The sequence below is a fragment of the Chenopodium album genome, chromosome 22 (genome assembly GCF_948465745.1).
Source record: "Chenopodium album chromosome 22, dcCheAlbu1.1, whole genome shotgun sequence".
Lineage (NCBI taxonomy): Eukaryota > Viridiplantae > Streptophyta > Magnoliopsida > Caryophyllales > Amaranthaceae > Chenopodium > Chenopodium album.
The window spans coordinates 2,445,685-2,467,903 of NC_137855.1; the positions used below are offsets into that span (position 1 = coordinate 2,445,685).

Sequence of the window (22,219 nt, forward strand, 5' to 3'; positions counted from 1 at the left end):
CCAAGATTTAAATTTAACAAATCAATCATGTTTAATGATAAAAAAAATACAAGCAAATTAGTCCGTAATACACTAATATATTACATGTGAATCATAAAAGTATGTGTTCAAAACACCAAATACATATATATAAATAAAAAGTAGTGTGGAAAATTGCAAAAGAATAGGAAAAAAAAAAAAAAAAAAAAATTGTACTTTGTATATATTTGGGTAACACTAAGCTATTAATTTCCTTAAAATGTATCAAGTCATCAAAGAAGAAGCAAAATCCCACCAATCAAACTAACAAAGAACATCTTCCAAGTAGGCATAAAACCAGCTACATTATTGGATTTTTTAGCATCATCGTCGTCATCATCACCACCACCACTAGTACTATCCTCGGGTACTTTCTTAGGGTGATTAAAATCGGAAGATATGATGGTATCCGGGGCTGATTGATCATCCCCTGAGTCGGGATTATCCGGCCCAGGGGCAGATGCTGCCCCTGAGGCCGGAGTGGGACTAGGACCCACTGCGAAGTCCGGGTTGTTCTTAAGGCTAGGAGGCAACCCTTTTCCATGAGTCACATTGATAGAAAACTTTTGACCATTCATACATTGCTCTCCATCATAGTCCCCTGAGAAAAAATATGAAACACCTTCTTTCATTAAGGGAACAGCAACTGTTATAGGGCGTACAACCGTGGAATTGGGTTGAATGCTTGACCATTGCACATTGTCTTCGCCTTGTGAATCACATGAAGTGTATGTTGTAGAGTTGAATGTTTGGATTACCGTATGATTGCTATCGGTGTTGAAAACTGCACGTATCGAGTTTAACAATTTGATTAATTTCCTCAAATTTCAAGTAATAACATCTTAATCAGTACAACATTTAAACTTACCCTTGAGTTTAAACTAGTTTATACGTGACGCATATTGTACATACATGCATGTGTTGTGCAATACGCGCACACAAACATACAAACCGGCATTCAAATTGATAAGATTGTGTTAAAATTTTATATTTACATGTGACGGTTGCTTCATCCACCTGTTAGAGCAATACTTTAGATTTTTCTAATGCTCCATATCTAATAAACTTAGACACCTAACATGCAATTGTTGTAATATGCTAAAAATGCCGACACTGGGTCAAATAATCAAAAAGACTCACAAGATAAGTACTTTCACTTACTTTTTTTATTTTTATTAATTACTACAACTACATACTTTAAGTAGATATTATTGTAAAACTTTATAATATCTAACCTCCATAAACCGTTTTAACCTTGCACAAACTTTTTTCTTAGTTTTTTTTTTTACTAGAAACATATTAAATAAGAGAATGGTAAAAAAAAAGTTGAGTATTCCTATTTATGGTTTAAATCTTGAACCTTTGTACTGTACTTTGTGTTTTCTAAAGGGCTTTTGTAACTAGATATTTAACATATGGTTTGCTTGTTGATTGAAGCTTTGAATCTTCTACTTATTAGTACATGTACTTTTAGACCCAAAAGTTAAAAGAATAAAATGGCAATCTCAGTACTTAAAATAGCTTGTTATTGAGGCAATCATCACTAAAAGGTACGGAGTACTAATTGGACTATTAGTAGTAAACTACCTTAGTCGAAGTTTAGCGATGAAATCTAATACGTGAGATCAAATCATGTCTACATTGTTACTTTTTCAGGTACTTATACACAAAAATGAAAAAAATAAGAACTTCCCCCAGTAAAAATCAGCTCAATTCATTAACATTTTCGTAACTCTATGATCTACAAGAGTATGTGATTTTTAGCTTATGAATTGAAATATTATCACACAAACACAAAACAGTGATACATAAAATGGAACCAAATAAACAAATTATAAGATAATCATACAATTAACATAAACATAATGAATTATTTTTTTTCGATGGAAAAATCATAATGAAATTAGTACTTAATCTGTAGTGAGTTTATAGACAATCAGCTATAAAATCAATTAATGATTATGATACCATAACATATGATGATTAAAAAAAAAAAAAAAAAAAAAAAAAAAAAAAAAAAAAAAACAGAGGAAAACAGAGAAAGATTGAAGAACTTACTGAGGAAATCACCCAAAGAGAAAGATTTTCCAGAAACCCATTTTTCATAATCAACAGTAGGTTTTGAAGATTTATCATACCAACCCAAAGAATCTCCAACTGTATAATTTTTGTAAGCTTCAATACTTGGAATTTCTTGTAAAATTAAACAGAAGAAAAACAGAGTAAAACAGAGCATATTAGTATTGGAGGCAAGTATTCTCTGCTTCATGATTATAATCTTTTTGAAAACTGTTTGATAAAATGGAGTTTATTGGTTGGATATTTATGTAAGAAGATAACTGATAAGATTTGTACAATTTAATTTTCTAGTAAGAATAAAGAACATGGAATTTTGCAGCTGCCACATTACCACCTTTTTAAAGGGATGAAATAATGAATGCCCCTTAACAGTCAACTCTTCCTTAATATTACCACATTGGCCTTGCTGTCCCTATTCCATGTTACATTGTTGTAGAGTGTAGACTATAATACTTTATGAGGTTGATAAGGAATAATTTTTCGACTCAAATTAATTGTAACATTTGACTGACGTAATAAATATGATTTTAAACAAATTGACCACAATACAAAGTAATTTTTATTACATTTAGTGTGTCATGGATCATTTGGTTTTCAAAGAATATGAGTGTAAATTTTTTTTTTTTTATATACTTCATGCAAGAATAACAAGTCCTTTTTCTTTTTTAAAGTGTTAATAGTATATTTTTGGGATTACTCTATTTAGCAAAAGTTGTGCAAGTAGTTTGAGGCAAGGGAGTGTTGTACTATTTGTTCATAGGAGATTACATGGCGCAAACAAAGAGTTGTAAATTAATTACTGTATAAATGGCTAAAAGCCTAAAACTAATGTTTGTGGTTTTTGACAAGATAGTAATAATGCAAATTGAAAGATAAAATTTGCGAAACTAATATTAATTAGTCAAATATAACCGACTAGTTCTTAAATTACCAATAAGAGGGTCTTACTATCTCAACTAATCCATAAGTACGCATCACAACATCAATATTATTTGTTAGGAGAACTTATATCACATTCGACGTCTTACCAACCTGATTTCGAATTAGTCATAATATGATAGCAAATCCTATTTATCATATAAATAACTCTAAAATATGTATATTAATTTTGTGAAGTGGGTCTAGTACCATTGAAATATTAGCTAACATACAATGTAAGAGAGTAGGGACTTATCTCATTTGTAATATAGTGTGATAAGTTGTCGAGTTGCGTGGGACAATTATGTATTTTTAGCATAAGATAGTGATTTGGTGATTGGAGAACATGGATGTATGCGTTTTTAATAGAAAAGCTGGCAACAGAGATGTATTAACCAATATTACGTCTTATGGTGGGATCAGGTAGCTAAACCCAATCATTGAAGGAAGATCAAAATTGGAAGAGCATCTTGCTCATGTGAACAGCCTTTAGATATTCTTTTGTTCTTAATTTTTCATGATTCAATGGTTGCTACTCCCATCTTCTCGGGTTCAATTCTCACTAGAAACTTAATACAATGCACTAATAAAGAACGTAAAAATAAAGCTAAGTTTTGGGTGTTGAGCCCTAAACAAGGAAGCCTAATCATTGGAGTATTTTATCCTTTAAATAATACACTAGAAAAGAAATTTACTCATTAATACGAGTATATATAGAGGAGGTAACATTAAATAGTCTTATTAGTTGAATGATGGTTCTCAACATTATAATCGAATTATATTATACGGAATATGAAGTACATTTTTATCGTTATCGTTAACGGCTCTCTATAACTACATCGTAAATTAAAATACTTAATACGAAGTATTTAAAAAATAAAAAAAAAAATCTGAAAACGTCGGTGTGGACGGTGGTAGATTGCAAGTAAGGTTAGTACTACTAGTGGTATAGAATAATGAACTTTATTTGTAAATTTGGGGTCACTAGATACATGCTTTTACTCCCCCAATACACGTGCATTCTTGCCTCTTCCTTTTTTCTTTTTCGTCTTCCACAATTTTCTCGTTACTTCACTGAAAACTTTCAAGTCACCTTGTTCCATCCTTTATCCAAACAACTCACTAGCAAATTCCTCTATTACTTCGTATAGAAACTTGTGATAATTTCACTATATATGCTATATTGTTCATAAGACCGTCGAATTTAAGGAAATTATTAACACATTCCAGACATAAACCGTGGAGTTTACAATCTTACCACCAAAAGCTGTGATCGAGGATAATGAGACGACTCAATGACATTCATCGTCCAAAATGACCTACCAAAGACATGGTAATTGGACAGTGGACAGCTCCGGCCATAGCAATGCACGGCTATGAAGATGAGTCCAGACACGACCAGACCACTCTGATGCAGGCCATTTCACACAGTTAACATTGGTGTACTTCAACAGGGGATGACTTTGGGTTCAACAATTACAGTGATAGCATCATAAATGGTGATGGTGGTGGTAATTACAGGAATAATGTTACTGCAATCGGATATGACACAGCCACACTGGTGATTAAGGAAATAACTATGGAGAATGTTGGGGTGAGCACCCCAGAATAATGGTACAAACTACAAAGTACTCCATAAATAAAGGCCATGTGCAGATGCAACTCATGCAAGGACATATACAACAATCGGCCATGTGCAGATGCATGTTGAGATGATTAATCTATGTACACCATCACATGTTAGCCCATGAATATAACCCGATCTCTTCAGTACAAGTCCAGATGGGTTTAGGTGCTCGGTTCAGGCTAGACAAGATGAGAGCAGCAGCTAGAAAAGAGACCTTACTCCATATACGCTAGATGAGTCTTGTATACTCTTCTTAACAGCAATAATATTGCAAAATAGGTCATAAACTACAAACGACTGCCTCAAATTTGAATCCCGATACAATGGCCAGAAAACAACTGTCCTAATCGATGATAAAAATGCACATCACTTATCACACAACTATATCCATGCCATTTAAAATTCACTGAGCCTAACAAACAGCTCTAAATCCAAGTATAACTTCGGCAATAGAATAGCAGATTTGAGTATATCTCCAAACTACTAATTAAACTGCTAATATTATAACTAATAGGGAAGGGGAAAACAGGGCTTTTTCCAACTTGCAGTAACGGCATTGAAGTCAAGTCTCTGCCAGAACCACAAACCTCAGGATTGTAAAAATCACTGAGAAGCTCGCAAAATTCCACTCTAAACCTGGTAGTCCTCTTCCTCCTCTTCGTCATACTCGAGATCCTCATCAGCAGTAGCATCCTGGTACTGCTGGTACTCTGAAACAAGATCATTCATGTTGCTCTCGGCCTCAGTGAATTCCATCTCATCCATACCCTCTCCAGTGTACCAATGCAAGAAAGCCTTTCTCCTGAACATAGCAGTAAACTGCTCGCTCACACGCCTAAACATCTCTTGGATTGAAGTGGAGTTACCAATGAAAGTAGAAGCCATGGAGAGACCAATGGGAGGAATGTCACAAACACTGGACTTCACATTGTTGGGGATCCATTCAACAAAGTAAGAAGAGTTCTTGTTTTGGACGTTGATCATCTGCTCATCAACTTCCTTGGTGCTCATCTTACCCCTGAACATTGCAGAAGCAGTGAGGTAACGGCCATGACGAGGGTCAGCAGCACACATCATGTTCTTTGAATCCCACATTTGCTGGGTGAGCTCAGGGACGGTCAATGCACGGTATTGCTGGGACCCACGAGAGGTGAGCGGGGCAAATCCAACCATGAAGAAGTGAAGACGAGGGAAGGGAATGAGATTCACAGCAAGCTTGCGGAGGTCAGAGTTCAACTGACCAGGGAACCTCAGACAGCAAGTCACACCACTCATCGTAGCAGAGATCAAATGATTAAGATCACCAACTGCATAAATATAAATTTGTCAGCACTAAATACAGCATTAATTCAGATTTATCAACTGTTAACTAGCAGTAAGAAATCGAATTTTGATTAAAAAGTCTTTTCATTCAAATCATTAAAAACTGCCCCTTATACGTCTCTAGTAGTTGGAGCAATGGTGCGGCTCAATAACACAAACCCATGTTGTAATAACTTGAGCAATCATGTATTGGCATGGAAATAAACTTTTTAAAAGGTGTGTAAAAAACGGAACTCATAATCTGATCCAAAAAGGCAGTTTGTAAAGGTCAGACTTCAAAAACATTCAACATTTGATACATGTATTGGCAGGCCTAAAATTTTGATCACAATTTCCCATATTTCAAAATTATTACCATACTTGTAAAACTGCAACAATCCTATGACAAGTTTTAAAGGTAAACAAAAATTTGCACCCAGCCAATCTTTCACACTCTTCTTAGTTAGCCAATTGTTGAAGATTTTCTAAAATTGTCTTTAAAAAGTTTACAAAGTAGAAACTCGACTAGGAATGTATCATGCAAAATAGATAAAACTACCAATATAAGTAACTAACTAGTAAACAGTGAAGTGTCTATCCAACAAAAAACAGATTTGAGTATACTTACAGCTAGGAGTTGTAAGCTTGAGGGTCCTGAAGCAAATGTCATAAAGAGCCTCGTTATCAAGTACCATACACTCATCAGCATTCTCAACAAGTTGATGGACTGAGAGGGTAGCATTGTAGGGCTCAACCACTGTATCAGAAACCTTAGGTGATGGGAACACCGAGAAAGTAAGCATCATTCGGTCAGGGTACTCCTCCCTGATCTTTGAAATAAGCAATGTACCCATTCCAGAACCAGTTCCACCTCCGAGCGAGTGGCAAACTTGGAAACCTACAAGGATAACAGCAAGAAAAATGAGCAAGACTAATTCACCATACATCGTAGTTTACCAATGCATAAGCAAAAATCAACTATTCTTGAGCAATTCATAACATAAATAGACATGATGGACAAGCTTTATACCTTGAAGGCAGTCACAATTCTCAGCCTCCTTCCTCACAACATCAAGAACTGAATCAATGAGCTCAGCACCCTCGGTGTAGTGTCCCTTGGCCCAGTTGTTTCCAGCACCAGACTGACCAAACACAAAGTTATCAGGGCGAAAGATCTGACCATAAGGACCAGTCCTCACACTGTCCATGGTACCAGGTTCAAGATCCATGAGCACTGCACGAGGAACGAATCGTCCACAAGAGGCCTCATTGTAGTAAACATTGACCCTCTCGAGCTGAAGATCAGAAGTTCCGGTATACTTTCCGGTTGGGTCAATGCCATGTTCGGCACAGACAACCTCCCAGAACTTAGATCCAATTTGGTTTCCACATTGTCCTCCTTGAATGTGAAGGATTTCCCTCATCTTTGAACTGTAATAACAAGTAATCACATTTCAGCAAACATTACTAGTAAGTATACCTAATCAATAATCATGTAACTACATCAGGGCTTAAGACCTGGGCAAATCACTATCGATTCGAAACCGACATTAATCAAAATGTTGAATGCACATATTTATCAAACAATAAATTATGAACAGCATAGATACATATATCTGCAGTCTCAGATATCTAATATAAAAACCTAAAATATTCAAAATAACAAGTGTAGGTTACAGCTCATCAAATTAATTATTTCAGAAAACTTCAATCACAAATTTCTGATTATTTTCCAGATAAATCCACAAATATACTTAATATCAAGCTCAAACTAACAACAAAATCCTCCATTAACAGGTCGATCTACTTGATCTGAAGATCGCAAGTACCATTTCTCTTTTCCGATTCAACAATAATTCATCCAAATGACTATAATCTCATAATACAAACAAATATCGACATCGAACCTTTTCACAAATAGATCTGATGCTTAAACTCGTCAATAATAAAAATATAAACAGATTTGGAACAAATGCGAGCCATTTGAAGAAACAAATTGACGAACAAATTAATTCGAACTTTCGATGTTCAAGCTAACCACAAAATGAAACAAATCGAAAGAAAAATCAGCAGAAATTCAAACAAAATGCAAACAATTTTGAGCAACGATGAACAATCAAATCATTTCAAATTCAAACTAAAATGCAGAAATTCAAACAAACAACAAAAAAAATTCAAAAATCGAAGAAGAAAAACTTACAGAGAATGTCGCCAACGATTGACGCAGAAAATGCGAGAGTGATGAGAGAGAAAGTTCTAGAGAGAGAAAAATTTTAGAGAGAGAGAAGTGAGGAGTGAAGCAGAGGATGAACCCTAGATATATGGCTAAATAAGAGAAAGAAGAAGAAGAGAGAGAAAATAAAATTTTAAAAATATGAATTAATTTTAAATTTTTATATTTAATTAATTTTTTGAAAGAAGAGAGATTTGGAGTAACTGATAGATCTGACGGTCAGAGATTTTTCCCTCCTTTTTTGTGAAGCGCCGTTAGATGCCGTCAGATTGTTTGTGTTGGACGGTCAGGATTTAATGTGAAGTGGGAAGTTTGATTTTTTTATACGAATGTAGGGTCCACGTTGTACTGGAGATTAATTCAAAAATTAAAATTTGAGGGTGAAATGACGAAAATGCCCATTAGGATTTTCCCGCTGATGTGATGTTGGATGAATGTGGGACCCAGGTATTTAATGGGCACCCTACAATCGTGCAATATTGTTAGTGAGGGAAGTGAACCGGGCCAACCGGCCTTTTTCACGATTACCTGTAATTTTTGAATTTTTCATGGGTTTTCTACCTTTTTATTGTATTTTTCATGGGTTTTCAACCATTTTATTGTACTTTGAATTTTTTTTCTAATATTTTAACAACACATTTGAAAGATTTAGCTTACTCGAGTATAGCTGTCAAGATTTGAGAAAATTGATGTTTGGTCTTGTGAAAATTTCAAAAATCATTTATATAGAGTTGATGATAAATTCTTTTTACCAAAAAACCTCATACTTCATACAAAGTATATTGAAAATAACTATTTGAATGAAAATAAATTAAGAATCAATCTTGTATTAACACGAACATGAATCATGCTTCTTGGAGCATGTGTCATTCGTATAATTTCATCACTAGTAAAATGACTATTGAGTCGCATACGTTAATCTATCACAAGAAGTCAAACATATTTGGTGAGTTTATAATTTTTCATGTTATTAGAGTATCTATATTTGTTCGACATTTGTTACACATGCCACGAAAATTAACACGTGGTAATTGTGATGTCAATTAGCTATCATGTCACTGAGTAATATATAGTTTATATTGTGATTTTATAAATAAATGATAGCATTCATTCAATTTTCCTACTTTAGATAGTCGAATTGATCTCTTTCTCTCATAGCATTCACAACCATTAACCTTTTGAGGTTGGTTAATCGGAGAGAGAAAGTGTAAAAATAATAATAAAAAAAACATGAAGAGATAGAAAATTTTGGGGAGATTTTGCAATAACCAGGTTATAGGAATAACCAATTTTTTGCATATGGTCATGGAATAAAATATTGCAACTTGATGGTTTTCATGTCTACCTATGATTGTGTGGTGGGGTTGGTAAAAGCTCAAGAGAGAAAATGTATAATCAAAAAGTTGTGATTAACTATTGTGATACATTGGTTATAAATTGGTATAAGAGTGGTTATAAGCAAGGTGAAAGATGAAGAAATTAATAAAAATAACTAATAGTCACAACCATTGTGTTTGCTCTCATATTCGCAATAGAGTAAAGGTTTTTAACTAGAGGGGGAAAAGTCATGGTCAATTTTGTATAGAAAATGAAAAGGTTTACCAAGTGCAAAGGTACATGCGCATCACGCGCTATTTTATTCATTACTACTCACTAGTGTACACACATAGATAGTAGAGTATACACTGAGAGCACTCACATAAGTGAGCATTTTTTTGCTCATGAGCAAAAATGGTGAACAAATTTGGTAGAAATGGTACTACATCAATGAGGAAAATGAAAAATGCTCATGAGCATTTCAGAATTTGCTCATAGGATGAGCAAATTTCATGATGAACAGTAATCTCGTGGGCCTCGGCATTCATCCAAAATTGATGAGCAAAAATGGTAGAAATGTTACTACATCAATGAGTAAAATAAAATATGTTCATGAGCAATTTAATTGTGTTTTGATTACTAGTGGGATAAAATTTCCTCACCAAAAATGCTCATGAGCAAATTGGTTGGGACGAGAGAGAAAGTGGCCAGAGAGAAAATTAAAGTGTAAAAGTGCATGCGTGTCATGCGCTATTTTATGGATCACTACTCACTAGTGTGGACTGTACAATATGTACACACTTGGATAGTTAGATAGTAGAGTTAACTTGAGTGTAGTACAATACTACTGCGGAAGTCCGTAATAGAAAATGCACTATTTAAGCAAAGAACCTTTTACTCATATCTCGACAATAATTGTGGTCAATTGGGTACGAATTAATTAACTACAATTGTCTAATGCTCCACTCCACCTAATATTTATATACATGGTCCACAATTGTGATATCTCAAGCTCCCTGGAAGGGCACCATAGGAAATTTCCATTGATGCTTATGGAGGAGTTTGCTTGTTTCTGTGGCAAATGTGGCCATCCTTCACATCTTTTAGATTGTTATTATAATTACTCTTACCTTGGCTTTTCTAGCTTGCCCCATCATCTTTTTTTGTTATTATTCCATCCATTTTTTTCAAGTGACACATTAACTTTTACACGAAGTTTAGGAGAATTACACAGGGTGACAATCGGATTGTTTGGTTCGGATTTTGATCTGGTCAGATTGATTTGAGCCATTTTCAGATTTGTTTGTATTAATTTTGACAGTCAGTTTTGTCACATCTCAATCTAAATAATGAATTAAATAGGTAAACAAATCTCCTACAAAACAAACAAAAGTGGACAAAGAGGGTATTATTGTTTTTTGTTTGCTTTTTATGGAGGAACAATTTTTATACTAGAGAGCAATGGCATAGTATCTTAAGGAGTGGGAAAGGGGACAAAAAAAGGTTAGAAAAGAAGTCACATGACATAGCAACGTTGTTCCATGTGACATGCCAGCTTACAAGTAGTAGTACTACCATCTTTAGTCTTCACTCTCTTTAGTCCATTTCTTCCAGCAGTTTTCCCAAATCTCAAATCCGATTTATCTTTTTCCCATTCTTTAAAGCACACTCATTATGCTTGCTCAACTTATAGGTCAAGTATCGTTTTCAGATCACTACGAGTATTATTTATTATCAGTAAGGATATAAAGTCATTTTCTTAGATGAACTTCGATCTTAAAAGATTTATTTGTTTACCGTTTATTTTAATAACTAATAAGTCCGGAGTAAGAAATAAGGTGAAATTTTACTACTTGAGCGAGTGAAAGAGTTAAACCTCTAATCTACACTATCAAATTTGTAATTGTTTATCACCACTTGTTCTAGCTATCTGCTACGAAGTATATAAATAGCGTAGGAGGTTGAATATGTAAATAATGTCTACTTTTTTTTTTTTTTTTTGACAAGTAATAATGTCTACTAAGTGTATAAATAATAAAATACGTATGATATAATGGTATAGAACAAAGTAACAAGCTATTCCATCTAAAGTTGTTTTATGTTGCATGATAGATAATTAGATAGTTTTTTATAATCTTTAAGGGCATGTTCTCATACATTAGAGTTCAATTCAGTTCAACTCCTAATTTCCTTCTCTTATAAAATATTCATTTCAATCCAGTCCACTTTAGCTGAGTTCAGTCAATGAGAACAGTCTTAAGACTATTGATTATTCTTTATGATGGGTTTTCTATTATTGTTATTTTTGTTTGGTTTGGATGTTAGTTTATTGATGTGGTCTTATAATAAAATACTATAAAATAAAAAAGGGTTCGTTGATTAATATTAAGTGGTAAAAGGGATGGTTAATCAATAATCATAATGACAAAAGAACAAATGAGTCATCAAGTAAATGAAGAAATGTATACTTTAGTATTTAAAAAAGCAAACCAAAAAAAACATGTGTCATTATTCTATTACATTTCCCAATCTTCTTCTTCAACTCAACGTGCCACATGTCGTATTACATTTTTTTATTTTTGATTATACAATTTTTCTTAACTCTTTCATTAAAACTTCATCTTCATCTCCCCTCTTTAATTCAACCTTTTTAATTTCTCTCTTTGATTTTAGTCCCTCCATCTTCTTTCTATTAAGTATCATTTCAATTAAAGTCCCAAAATTTTTATTTCTTTAATTATGTTTTCATTTACATATTACACTCATAATTATTTATTGGTATTTTCTCACTCATCTCTCAATGCAATTTTCTATGAACAAGCCGTGCATTGCACGGGCGAGAAGACTAGTTGGTCATTAATAACATACGAGTATCTACCAAACCAGAAATACTAACAGATGAGCATGACAATTCGATAAGCAACAGAAAAAGCTAATTCCACGAGGCATCAACTAACCATTTAAGTAAAACATACTAGCTAGCATTCAACAACTAACAATTGATTGTCAAATAAGTTTGGACTTCTGGAGTTAAGATGACAAATTAGTGCGAGAACTGCCATGTCTAACGAGGAAATGAAATTTTAATAAAAATGTCAGTCGTTATTGCTTAAAAATCAAAAAGAGTAATCAAAGCATCAGGCAAAAATAGGTACATATATACACCCATTAAGGGACACATTCAAGCCTTAGAAGGCAAGAACAAGAAGGTCCCTAAGGTGGGACATCAAATATGGCTTTTAGCCAATCCCATGTTGATCCAACTTACGCAAAGTATGGTAATTATTACGAGTACTCATCTCTTTACTCTCTCCCTTTATATAACTCAAAAGAATATTGCAAGCAAAAAATTAAATAAAATGGATGTTGGTGATAATATGCATGTGATTGTTATTAGATTCAGATTTACAAAAATTAACTAATTGCAGTAACAATGCATCACATGAGCACATAGCCATATATAGTTGGAAGTCATCATTTTGCTAAGGATCACATGCATATTTAATACTTCTACGTATAATTATTTGGCTCAATGTCCAACTTTTTTTAAAACTTACTTAAAAGCTTATAACATACTGTATATAGTTCTAATTTTTAAAAGTTGATTGTTGTTATTGTACTGAAAATAAGTTATAGAAATATACGAAGTAATTCTTATACAAGTGATATGAGAGTATCTCCAAAAAAAACTAGTTGAGTCAAGATTTGAATCTTATTGAACAAGGCATACATCCAATCCATTGCCATTATAGATAGTTGTGGGTCGTGTCCATGATGTGTTTTATGTCGAGTTCATGTGCTTTGAGGTTAATTGGCCATGCTTAAACATGAGCTATGTATTGTGCCAAAATTTTCAAAAGGTTAGCTCATGCAGATTTGGATTATTGGACAAAGTATATATCCAATCCATTGCCACTAAAGATGGTGGTGGCCCTTCTGGGTCGTGTCCATGATAATGTCGAACCCATGTGCTTTGAGGTTAATTCAACCCTGCCTGAACCACAAGCTATATGTTGTGTCGAAATTTTCAAAAGGTTAGCGCATGGTCGTCTGCCACCGTGCCAAGCCGTGTTGTTCTTATATGGCTAAGACACATTTAATTGATTCCAGCGTGTTTTGTCGTACCATACTTTGAAACGGCCCGTGCGGCCGAGCGCCATTTCTATTTGCCAATTGCCATTTGCCTTCATTTCATTAGTTTGCAAAAATTCGTTTGCAGTTCCCCTGTTTCCCTCCAAAACCATCCACCACAAAATCTCACTTCAACCACCTTCTTCTATGTTCAATCATGCTCGTTTTCTCCCTGTAATCTCCCCCTTCTTCAACCCCAAACAACCCTCTTTCTCTCTCTTCTCAACATCCGCCATTAAAGCTCTGCAACCATCACAACCCCATTTCTTATCTCCAAACTCCATTGATTTCCTCCCTCTCCTTTCTTCTCTCCAATCCCTTCATCAAACCAAGCAATCCCACGCCCTCGCTCTCGTCTTCGGCTTTCTCCCTTCAAGCGTCTCTCTCTGTGCATCTCTCATCCTAAACTATGCCAAATTTGACAACCCAGTTTCCTGCAAATTTCTCTTCGAAAATTCTGTGTTTTACTGTAAAACACCCTTCTTGTGGAATACCCTTTTGCGAGGGTATTCCATTGCTAGGGTTTATGATGTTTTTCATGTTTATAATTATATGATTCGAATTGGAATTAGGCCTGATGATCATACCTTTCCTTCTGTAATCAAGAGTTGTGCTGATCATTGTGAGAGTCAGAAGGGTAGAGAGATTCATGGGTATTCGATTAAGGTTGGATTTGATAAGCTTGTGTTTGTAGGTAATACCCTTTTGATATTTTATAGTAGTTGTTGTGATTTGAGGGATGCACAGAATGTGTTTGATGAAATGCCTGAGAGAGATGTTGTTTCATGGAATAGTATGATTGGAGTGTTTTCTGATAATGGATGGTCTAAGGAAGCTGTTGAGGTGTTTTTAGAGATGAAAATATGGTCTGGGTTTTTGCCAAATGCGGTTGGTGTTGTGAGTGTTTTGCCGGCGTGTGCTGAGCTTAAGGATGAGGTGGTGCCGAGGATGATACATGGTTATGTGGTTAAGGTTGGGTTGATTAGTCAAGTGAGAGTTGGCAATGCGTTGGTTGATGGTTATGGGAAGTGTGGAAAATTGGATAGTTCTTTGCAAGTTTTTGATGAGATTGTTGAGAAAAATGGTGTGTCTTGGAATACCATTATTACAAGTTTTGCTCATGCTAGGTGCTATAGTGATGCTTTGTACATGTTTAGGCTGATGATTAACTCAAAAGAGAAGCCAAGTGGTGTTACGTTGTCGAGTTTGTTGCCAGTTCTTGTAGAATTGGAGTATTTTGATGCAGGAAAAGAGGTTCATGGACTTATTATTAGAATGGGTTTTGATTCTGATCTCTTTATCTCAAATTCATTGATTGACATGTATGCAAAGGCAGGGGATTCCACTAAGGCTTCTAGTGTATTTGAAAGGATGAAAATGAAAAATGTTGTCACATGGAATGCCATGGTTGCTAATTTTGCTCAAAATAACCTCGAGTTAGCTGCATTAGAACTTGTGAGACGAATGCAGGCTTTTGGTGAAACTCCGAATGATGTAACCTTCACAAACATTTTACCAGCTTGTGCTCGAATAGGCGCACTTCCCTCAGGCAAAGAAATACATGCCAGATGCATTCGGAAGGGAGTTATCCCCGATAATTTTCTTTCAAATGGGTTGATAGACATGTATGCCAAGTGCGGTTTTGTTGAGCTTGCGCAGAATGTATTTGATGTATCCACTAGGGATCAAATATCATATAACACACTGATAGTAGGCTATTCACAAACTACCGAATGCTTGAAGTCTCTGAGTTTGTTTGAAGAGATGGGATCCATGGGTATGGAGCGAGATACAATTTCCTTTGTAGGTGCTATTGCAGCGTGTGCAAATTCTGCAGCACTGAAGTCGGGGAAGGAGATTCACGCTTTTATCATAAGACGGTTGTTTCACACACACCATTTTATCACCAATTCACTTTTGGATCTTTATATGAAGTGTGGAAAGATTGGGATTGCTCAGAATATCTTCGAGCAGGCTCACAAAAAAGATGCTGCCTCTTGGAACACAATGATTTTAGGGTACGGAATGCTTGGAAAGTTTGAGACAGCAGTCTCTCTTTTTGAAGCTATGAGGGAAGATACTGTGAAGCATGATTCTATTTCATTTATAGCTGTTCTATCAGCTTGCAGTCATGGAGGACTCGTTGATGAGGGGAAGAAATACTTTGAAGAGATGAAGGCTAAAGGCATTACACCAAAGAATATGCACTACACTTGCATGATTGACCTTCTGGGCCGAGCAGGACTAATGGATGAGGCTGTGGAGGTTATCAGAGAGCTTCCATTTGAACCAGATGCCAATATTTGGGGAGCTTTACTAGGTGCTAGCCGAATCCATGGGGATATAGAGTTAGCAAAATGGGCAACAGAGCATCTCTTTGTGCTAAAACCTGATCATTCTGGGTACTATGTGCTTCTCTCAAATATGCTTGCAGAAGCAGGAAGGTGGGATGAGGCAACAAGGGTGAGGGAACTCATGAAATCAAGGGGGGTCAAGAAAGATCCTGCATATAGCTGGGTTCAGAATCGTGATCAAGTTCGTGCTTTTCTAGTAGGGGAATCGTGATCAAATTTTTCAGTCACATGAGAAATATTCTAAAATGTTCAGAAAAAGTTGTCACTTTCCGTAAAATAGTAATAGTTTATTTTTGAGTATTTTAACAATGTCTTTAAATAGATTAAAGTGATGGGAAGGGTATAGGACCATTACAAAGCATATGTTTTTGTCAAATCAATCAGGTTGTTTATGAAAGGTTAGAACAATGTGACAACTAATTTTAGACAGTGAAAATAGTTCTAATGCATGTATACAAGACTTGACAAAATACGTAAGATAGGCTAGGATCAGGTTCATTTGATAGCCTTATTTGCAGTTTGCGGGCAAATGTATCATGCGATTCTTCTTGATTATACACCAAATAGAATTTCAAACAAGATGATATTGATGATTTATGGAGATGTAAAGACTTAATTTTGAAGAATAATCTCATAAATACTCGTGATATTTTAACTCAATTTTACAAGATGATCCTCAAGACCTCAACAAAATATGGCCCAGACATGGGAACAGGGGCATCCTAAGCTGATTTTGACATTTTGTATACAACCAGAGTAACAAAGAAGAATATGTAATCACCATACAAAATTACATACAGAAAACAATATGCCTACTCTATGCTAAGAGATTAAAATTGACCAGAAAAAGGGAGGAAAGAAAGAGATGTGATCATGTCAAGATTGGTGACAGACCACAGCTTTGCAAGAAGAGTCACTGTCAATGATCCACAATCCCAATTCTTCAAGATGTTTATGCACTGAATCTATGTCCATCTCAAGTGACCACGATATCACCTTTGTATTTGTTGGTAGCGATTGATTTCCATGGACTCTTTCAAGTTTCAAACTATAGTTTACGTCATCAACACTCTTAAATCTAAGGGCATGATTTTCTGCAAACTTTTCTACAATATCAACAAAATTCCCAGTCTCTTTTAGTAATGAATCTTGTCTAATCAGCGTCTCCACAGTGGCAGCAAATTTCTGCACAAATCTTTCATCCCAAACTTCCCGAGAAGATGACGAGCTCCTGACAACCAAGAGTCTTGAATCCTTACCAACATAGAAGCTGCTGTCAGTAAAATCGAATGGTGGGTTACCGATGAGTGGAAGCATATTGGAAGTAATAACCCAATTATCAAACCCAGCTTCCAAACATTTTTTGATCACAAAAGCTTTTACCACTGTCTCCTTGATCAATATAGAACTAGATTTCTTACTTCTTGTGATGCTGTCAAATACATCTTCTGTAAAAATCACAGGATGCCCCCTTCTTGGCAGATCATGCAGCAAGTCTGATTCAGAGTTTGGGACCATAAAAATGTAGTTCTGAATATTAAGCCTTTCAAAATGGCATATCAAATTCTTTACAATTGTCTCTGAAGATTTCAACAAGCTGACCAATAAGACAGGTTTTTGTTTCTCCATGGTGTGAAGAATTTGGCTAACGTCACTGAGTTTCTTTGCAACTCTTCCAGGAAGTACTCTTCTGAAGCAGAAATCATACCATTGTAGATCACTCAAAGATTGCATGTCCAGAAGATTGATATCATGGGAACTTTCATCCAACAGTTGTGAATCTGGCCCGGCAGTCTTCCCATAGTTGACACCAGGATCTCTGTGAGAGACGCTGAGAGCCCTTTCATGAAGAAAATTCGTGTAGATGTTAAAGTAGCCATGTGAATGAATGAATTTAATGAACCATGGGGTCCATATCTTCTCTCCCAATTTTTTGTACCAACCTGTTGTCACCTGCAGATAAACAGATAAAGTTGACTTCAGATCAATGTTACAATGGCATGAGTTTAATGGTCCCCTAGGATAAAGGACAAGGTGGATCAAGGGACTGATGGAGAGTCAAATACCATTCCATCAAGAACTGGCTTGATGCCCTTGGCCTTATGGTCATCATACCAAAGGCGGAACTCCTTCCAGGGTCTTGGAAAGAGAAGCTGACCCCAGGTTCCCACCAACGGGTAAAGGAAGAACCTGGTTTCACTGTCCAACTTTATTTTGTTCCCGTGCTTACCTGAATATAATAAACAGTGCACAAAGTAATGATATGAGACTACTGATGGTAACAGGGTAAAAGAGGCTTGGACCCCAACAATGTAATCACACTCTTATCCATGATCAATTTACGCTCTACAAAGGCACTAACAAAAACAAGAGAATACACAGATTTGTTCTATCACCAACTTCGCATGGAGCAAGAAGTGTGTATAAAGGACCAGTCTCTTATGAATTTCATTGAGAAAGCTAGGAACTATGTATAATGATAAAAGGAGTAGACTTCCATGCATGAAGTCGGCACCAAAAAACATCAATGCAATTCCTTGAAGTCATTAAATTGGAAGTATTCGAGTACCAGGCCAGCCACTTCTATGATATGTGATATCTGTAGATTATACAAATAAATTTAATTCACAACCACTAGAGACCTATTTGGACTCTGTATGTATGGCAGCATGCATCAACAATCCTTCTTGTTTAACTTCTCAGTGTTACTAATATTCCTGAACGCAAGTCATCAATAACCCCTAAAACAAATCAGTAACAGTAATCCATCGACTGTGACTTCCAGCTAGTTCCAGGACACACTATGTAAACACTATTGCATGCAGAACATCTTCCCCACAATAATCCTACCCTTATCTACTACTCTCTCCATCCGAAATAAGTTATCACATTGTCTTAATCCTCCGTAATCAGTTAATGAAATAACTTACATAATAGTCGGGTCATTTATATCATCTCCCCATCATTTACTTTAAGCAGTGACATTCTATGAAATCTAATTATACCCATTACCAAATTAAGAAATGTGATTAGGAAATGTGACAATTCTTCCCGGGATTCCAAAATAGTACTAGTATGAGTGAATAATTATTTCATTTTGGAGTAAAAGATCCCTAATACACAATCTACCAACCTTTGAAGCTACCAATTTCACTTTCTTCTCGCTTAAAAAAATTGCTTCACTTTCTAATAAATCAAACAGCCACCATCACCACAATACAGCAGGGAGCCCAAAACAAAACCTCTAGGCCTATTTCTACAATGCAGGAAGACAAAGAATAAACACCATTCTTAATCCCTCAGAGAAGCTTATTTTCTCTCATTGACAAATAATAATAAAGCAGATTAGCAAACTGACATCCTTGCGAGTCTTCACTAAAGGAGAAAACCTTCACTAAACCACAACTGATATGAGTTCTTAACAAATAGCTTAACTTGATTTGTCTCCCTAATATGCAAACGAGTTGCTTCAATCAAAATTACGGAAGGGTTTCACATGTCCTTCCTTCTATTGCATTGTAGCCATTCAGGCATAAAAAATCTCTAAAACATTATAATCCCTTAACTATTAGCCTCCACTCTAAAGTTTGTACTCCTAATTCATAGTCCAACACCCAATATCCGTCTCAATACCACAAAGACCAGCCCTAACTCCTAAGGAGGTTCAAATATACACAGCCAAACACCCAATACTGAAACATCAGCCACTCGTAGCTCGAATCATATTTTAGCTGATTAACAGCTAATGACCAAACCAATTGTAGCTAACCCTCAATCATTCAACTGAACATATCCACATTATTTCATACAAGAATCAACACAAAAATTAGCTAAATTTGAACTCAAGCATACCATTTCATTATACCAAAATAATCATTATACATATAGCAAGATAATCATATTCAAGCATATAATTTCATTCACATAATTCACTACAATGTAGCAATAAAATACCAAACAAATCAAAAAAAATAAATAATGATCAATAACAAAGTAGGAGGTACCTGGGACAAACCTTGGACGCTGAAGTGAAGCACCAAAAATCGAAGGGCTAAAATTGGATTGATTATAGTAATAATTCAAGATTAAACCCTTAATCAACTTATAATAAAGAGGGGAAACCTCCAAATCATCTTCAACAACAAACACAAACTCATCATCAGAAGAAGGCCACCAAGCTTCCAACCACTGGGCCTGCAAACCCACATTGACAGTCCTATAATGGATCAACTTCTTCCCAAAAACCCACTTAAACCCATCAACAAAACCCAAGATTTCATGGGAATTTTCGAGATTCCGGCCCAAATCAGAGGAAGATGAATTGGGGAAGTGGTCAATGAAGATGTGGAGGTCAACTGTGTCGCCATAGTAGTGGGCGGAGGAGAGAGAGTGGAGGCAGCGAGAGAGGGAGGAGAGGCGGTTGTATGCTAGGAGTTTGATGGTGAAGGTGAAGGGAGAAGAGGGTTTTTGAGGAGAGAGAAAGTGGGTTGTTGGGGTAGAGAGAGAAGGAGAAGGAGGAGAGAGAAAGTAGTGAGAGAAGATGAAGAGAGCGAAGAGAGAGAGGAGAAGAAAAAGGGTTAGGTATTGTTTTTTGGGAGGTGCCATTGAAGAAGAAGAAAGATGGAAGATGGGATCACAGTGTCATTGGGAAGGGAAGAAAGAGAGTGAAGTGTGAAATTGGTGTCAAAAGTTTTTTTTTTTTTTTTTTTTTTTTTTTTTGGCATAATTGGGTTGGGCTTGTGTTGGAATTGTTATATGATGGGCTTTCAAAAGATGTCAACGGGTCGGGTCTGCATCAGATTTAGATTTAGATTTAGATTTGCGAGTTCAAAATTCAGAACTCCATATTCGCTCAGTTAGGGGTTACTTAAGTTATTGGGTCAGGGGTTACTCGAGTTAATTGGTCAGGTGTTTACTTGAGGGGTTCGGTCAAGTATTACTCGGTTAGGGGTTACTTGATGGGTTACTAGGTCAGGAGTTACTTGAGGGATTACTCGATCAGGACTAGAGATGGCAATGGATCGGATTTGGATCGGGTGGAGCTTCACCCGCATCCATCCATTAACCTAATCGCTCCATCCACATCCATCCGTCATCCGCTTCACCCGTCATCCATATCCGTCCGTCCATCATCCGCGGATGAAACGGATAGAGTGGATGACTAATGGATGAGTATTAAAGTTGAAAAAAACTCACATAAACTTTAATTTTCGATTATTTGTACAATAGTTTTATTAATTTTATTAATAAAAAACGAAACAATAACAATATATTGTTTGAAAAATTAATTTGCAACAAAAAATACATATAATTTTCTTGCACATTTCATATTTTATTATTAAAATTCTTAGATTAAAAATTAGTATATGTTAAACGGGTGGGTGGATGGTTAGCGGGTGAAAAAAGTATCATCCACATTCGATCCGATCCATCATCCGCTTCATCCGTCACCCGCTTCTCATCCATTTAATTCGGGTTTTCGTCCATTTATTTATTGTGGGTGGAGCGGGTTAGTGGATATCCACTTAATATTGCCATCCCTAATCAGGACTCCTTCAAGGGTTACTTGAATGGTCCCTCGGTCAAAAGTAACTCAAGTAACCCCGACAAATCAAGTAACCCCTGACTGAGTAACTCGAGTAACCCATGCCATACAAAAAATCTCCTTTTACGAAATACGAGTAAAACACTTGAGAGTAGTAAAATACTTAAGACTTTAAATCTCATGGTTTTGTGGGGTATACTGTACATGGATTTAGCTCTTTTTTTTATACGGAGTATTATTTAAACTTATTAGCTCGGAGTTTATCTTATTGGACTTTAAGCCTTATTGAGTTATTGGAACTTATCCTATTTTATTTACACTTATCTCTATCCTTATTAGCTATTTATGGATTAGGTACATTTCTATACTCTGTACTCCATAATTTGAAACTGAGTACTCCTATTTTTTCCAAGATGGGAATTTCAAGTAGTATAGCTTCCAAATATCACAGCTTGTGTTTAAATCTTTTCAAACGGGAAAAAAAAGTAAACTGAAAGGGAAACAAATAATTGATGGGAAAAACCAATGGAAAAAGTCATCCCACTAATTATTTTCAAATTGCATGGTACAACAACTCCAATTAAATATCATTTCAGTGATATGGTGAAAATGACAATCTGTTACCACCAAACTATACAAAATTTGAATAATAAAATTAAAAAAATGTTCTAGAAAAATACCAAGTATGTAACCAG

The 22,219-nt window shown here is 35.5% G+C and overlaps 4 protein-coding genes across 4 annotated transcripts; 1 reads left to right on the forward strand and 3 right to left on the reverse strand.

Annotated features, from left to right (window-relative positions):
• Positions 1 to 63: 63 nt before the first annotated feature.
• On the reverse strand, positions 64 to 2,424 carry LOC145605714 (early nodulin-like protein 18). Its single transcript, XM_081661787.1, has 2 exons — positions 2,077 to 2,424; positions 64 to 802 (listed from the first exon to the last, which is right to left on the reverse strand). The coding sequence occupies exons 1-2, from the start codon at positions 2,285 to 2,287 to the stop codon at positions 252 to 254; spliced, it is 762 nt and encodes a 253-aa protein (XP_081517913.1). The 5' UTR covers positions 2,288 to 2,424; the 3' UTR covers positions 64 to 251.
• A 2,494-nt stretch (positions 2,425 to 4,918) lies between these two features.
• LOC145606338 (tubulin beta-5 chain-like) lies at positions 4,919 to 8,303 on the reverse strand. The gene is made up of 4 exons (XM_081662350.1): positions 8,145 to 8,303; positions 6,975 to 7,375; positions 6,573 to 6,842; positions 4,919 to 5,949 (listed from the first exon to the last, which is right to left on the reverse strand). The coding sequence occupies exons 2-4, from the start codon at positions 7,366 to 7,368 to the stop codon at positions 5,273 to 5,275; spliced, it is 1,341 nt and encodes a 446-aa protein (XP_081518476.1). The 5' UTR covers positions 7,369 to 7,375; positions 8,145 to 8,303; the 3' UTR covers positions 4,919 to 5,272.
• Positions 8,304 to 13,721: 5,418 nt separating this feature from the next.
• Positions 13,722 to 16,358, forward strand: LOC145605789 (putative pentatricopeptide repeat-containing protein At1g69350, mitochondrial). The gene has a single exon (XM_081661856.1). The coding sequence runs from the start codon at positions 13,773 to 13,775 to the stop codon at positions 16,188 to 16,190; it is 2,418 nt and encodes an 805-aa protein (XP_081517982.1). The 5' UTR covers positions 13,722 to 13,772; the 3' UTR covers positions 16,191 to 16,358.
• Positions 16,359 to 16,634: 276 nt separating this feature from the next.
• On the reverse strand, positions 16,635 to 20,614 carry LOC145605723 (uncharacterized). The gene is made up of 3 exons (XM_081661793.1): positions 19,984 to 20,614; positions 18,046 to 18,209; positions 16,635 to 17,932 (listed from the first exon to the last, which is right to left on the reverse strand). Exons 1-3 carry the CDS (start codon positions 20,582 to 20,584, stop codon positions 16,856 to 16,858), a joined length of 1,842 nt encoding a protein of 613 aa, XP_081517919.1. The 5' UTR covers positions 20,585 to 20,614; the 3' UTR covers positions 16,635 to 16,855.
• Between the last annotated feature and the right edge of the window lie 1,605 nt (positions 20,615 to 22,219).

Excerpts from the sequence above, each read along its gene's own strand:
- LOC145605714 (XM_081661787.1), bottom strand. The coding sequence starts at position 2,287 with ATGAAGCAGAGAATACTTGCCTCCAATACTAATATGCTCTGTTTTACT. Across the intron at positions 803-2,076 it reads CTCTTTGGGTGATTTCCTCA|TTTTCAACACCGATAGCAAT; the intron begins GTAAGTTCTTCA and ends CGATACGTGCAG.
- LOC145606338 (XM_081662350.1), bottom strand. The coding sequence starts at position 7,368 with ATGAGGGAAATCCTTCACATTCAAGGAGGACAATGTGGAAACCAAATT. Across the intron at positions 6,843-6,974 it reads GAATTGTGACTGCCTTCAAG|GTTTCCAAGTTTGCCACTCG; the intron begins GTATAAAGCTTG and ends TTATCCTTGTAG. Across the intron at positions 5,950-6,572 it reads CAAGCTTACAACTCCTAGCT|TTGGTGATCTTAATCATTTG; the intron begins GTAAGTATACTC and ends ATATTTATGCAG.
- LOC145605789 (XM_081661856.1), top strand. The coding sequence starts at position 13,773 with ATGTTCAATCATGCTCGTTTTCTCCCTGTAATCTCCCCCTTCTTCAAC.
- LOC145605723 (XM_081661793.1), bottom strand. The coding sequence starts at position 20,584 with ATGGCACCTCCCAAAAAACAATACCTAACCCTTTTTCTTCTCCTCTCT. Across the intron at positions 18,210-19,983 it reads GCGTCCAAGGTTTGTCCCAG|GTAAGCACGGGAACAAAATA; the intron begins GTACCTCCTACT and ends TATTATATTCAG. Across the intron at positions 17,933-18,045 it reads AGCCAGTTCTTGATGGAATG|GTGACAACAGGTTGGTACAA; the intron begins GTATTTGACTCT and ends GTTTATCTGCAG.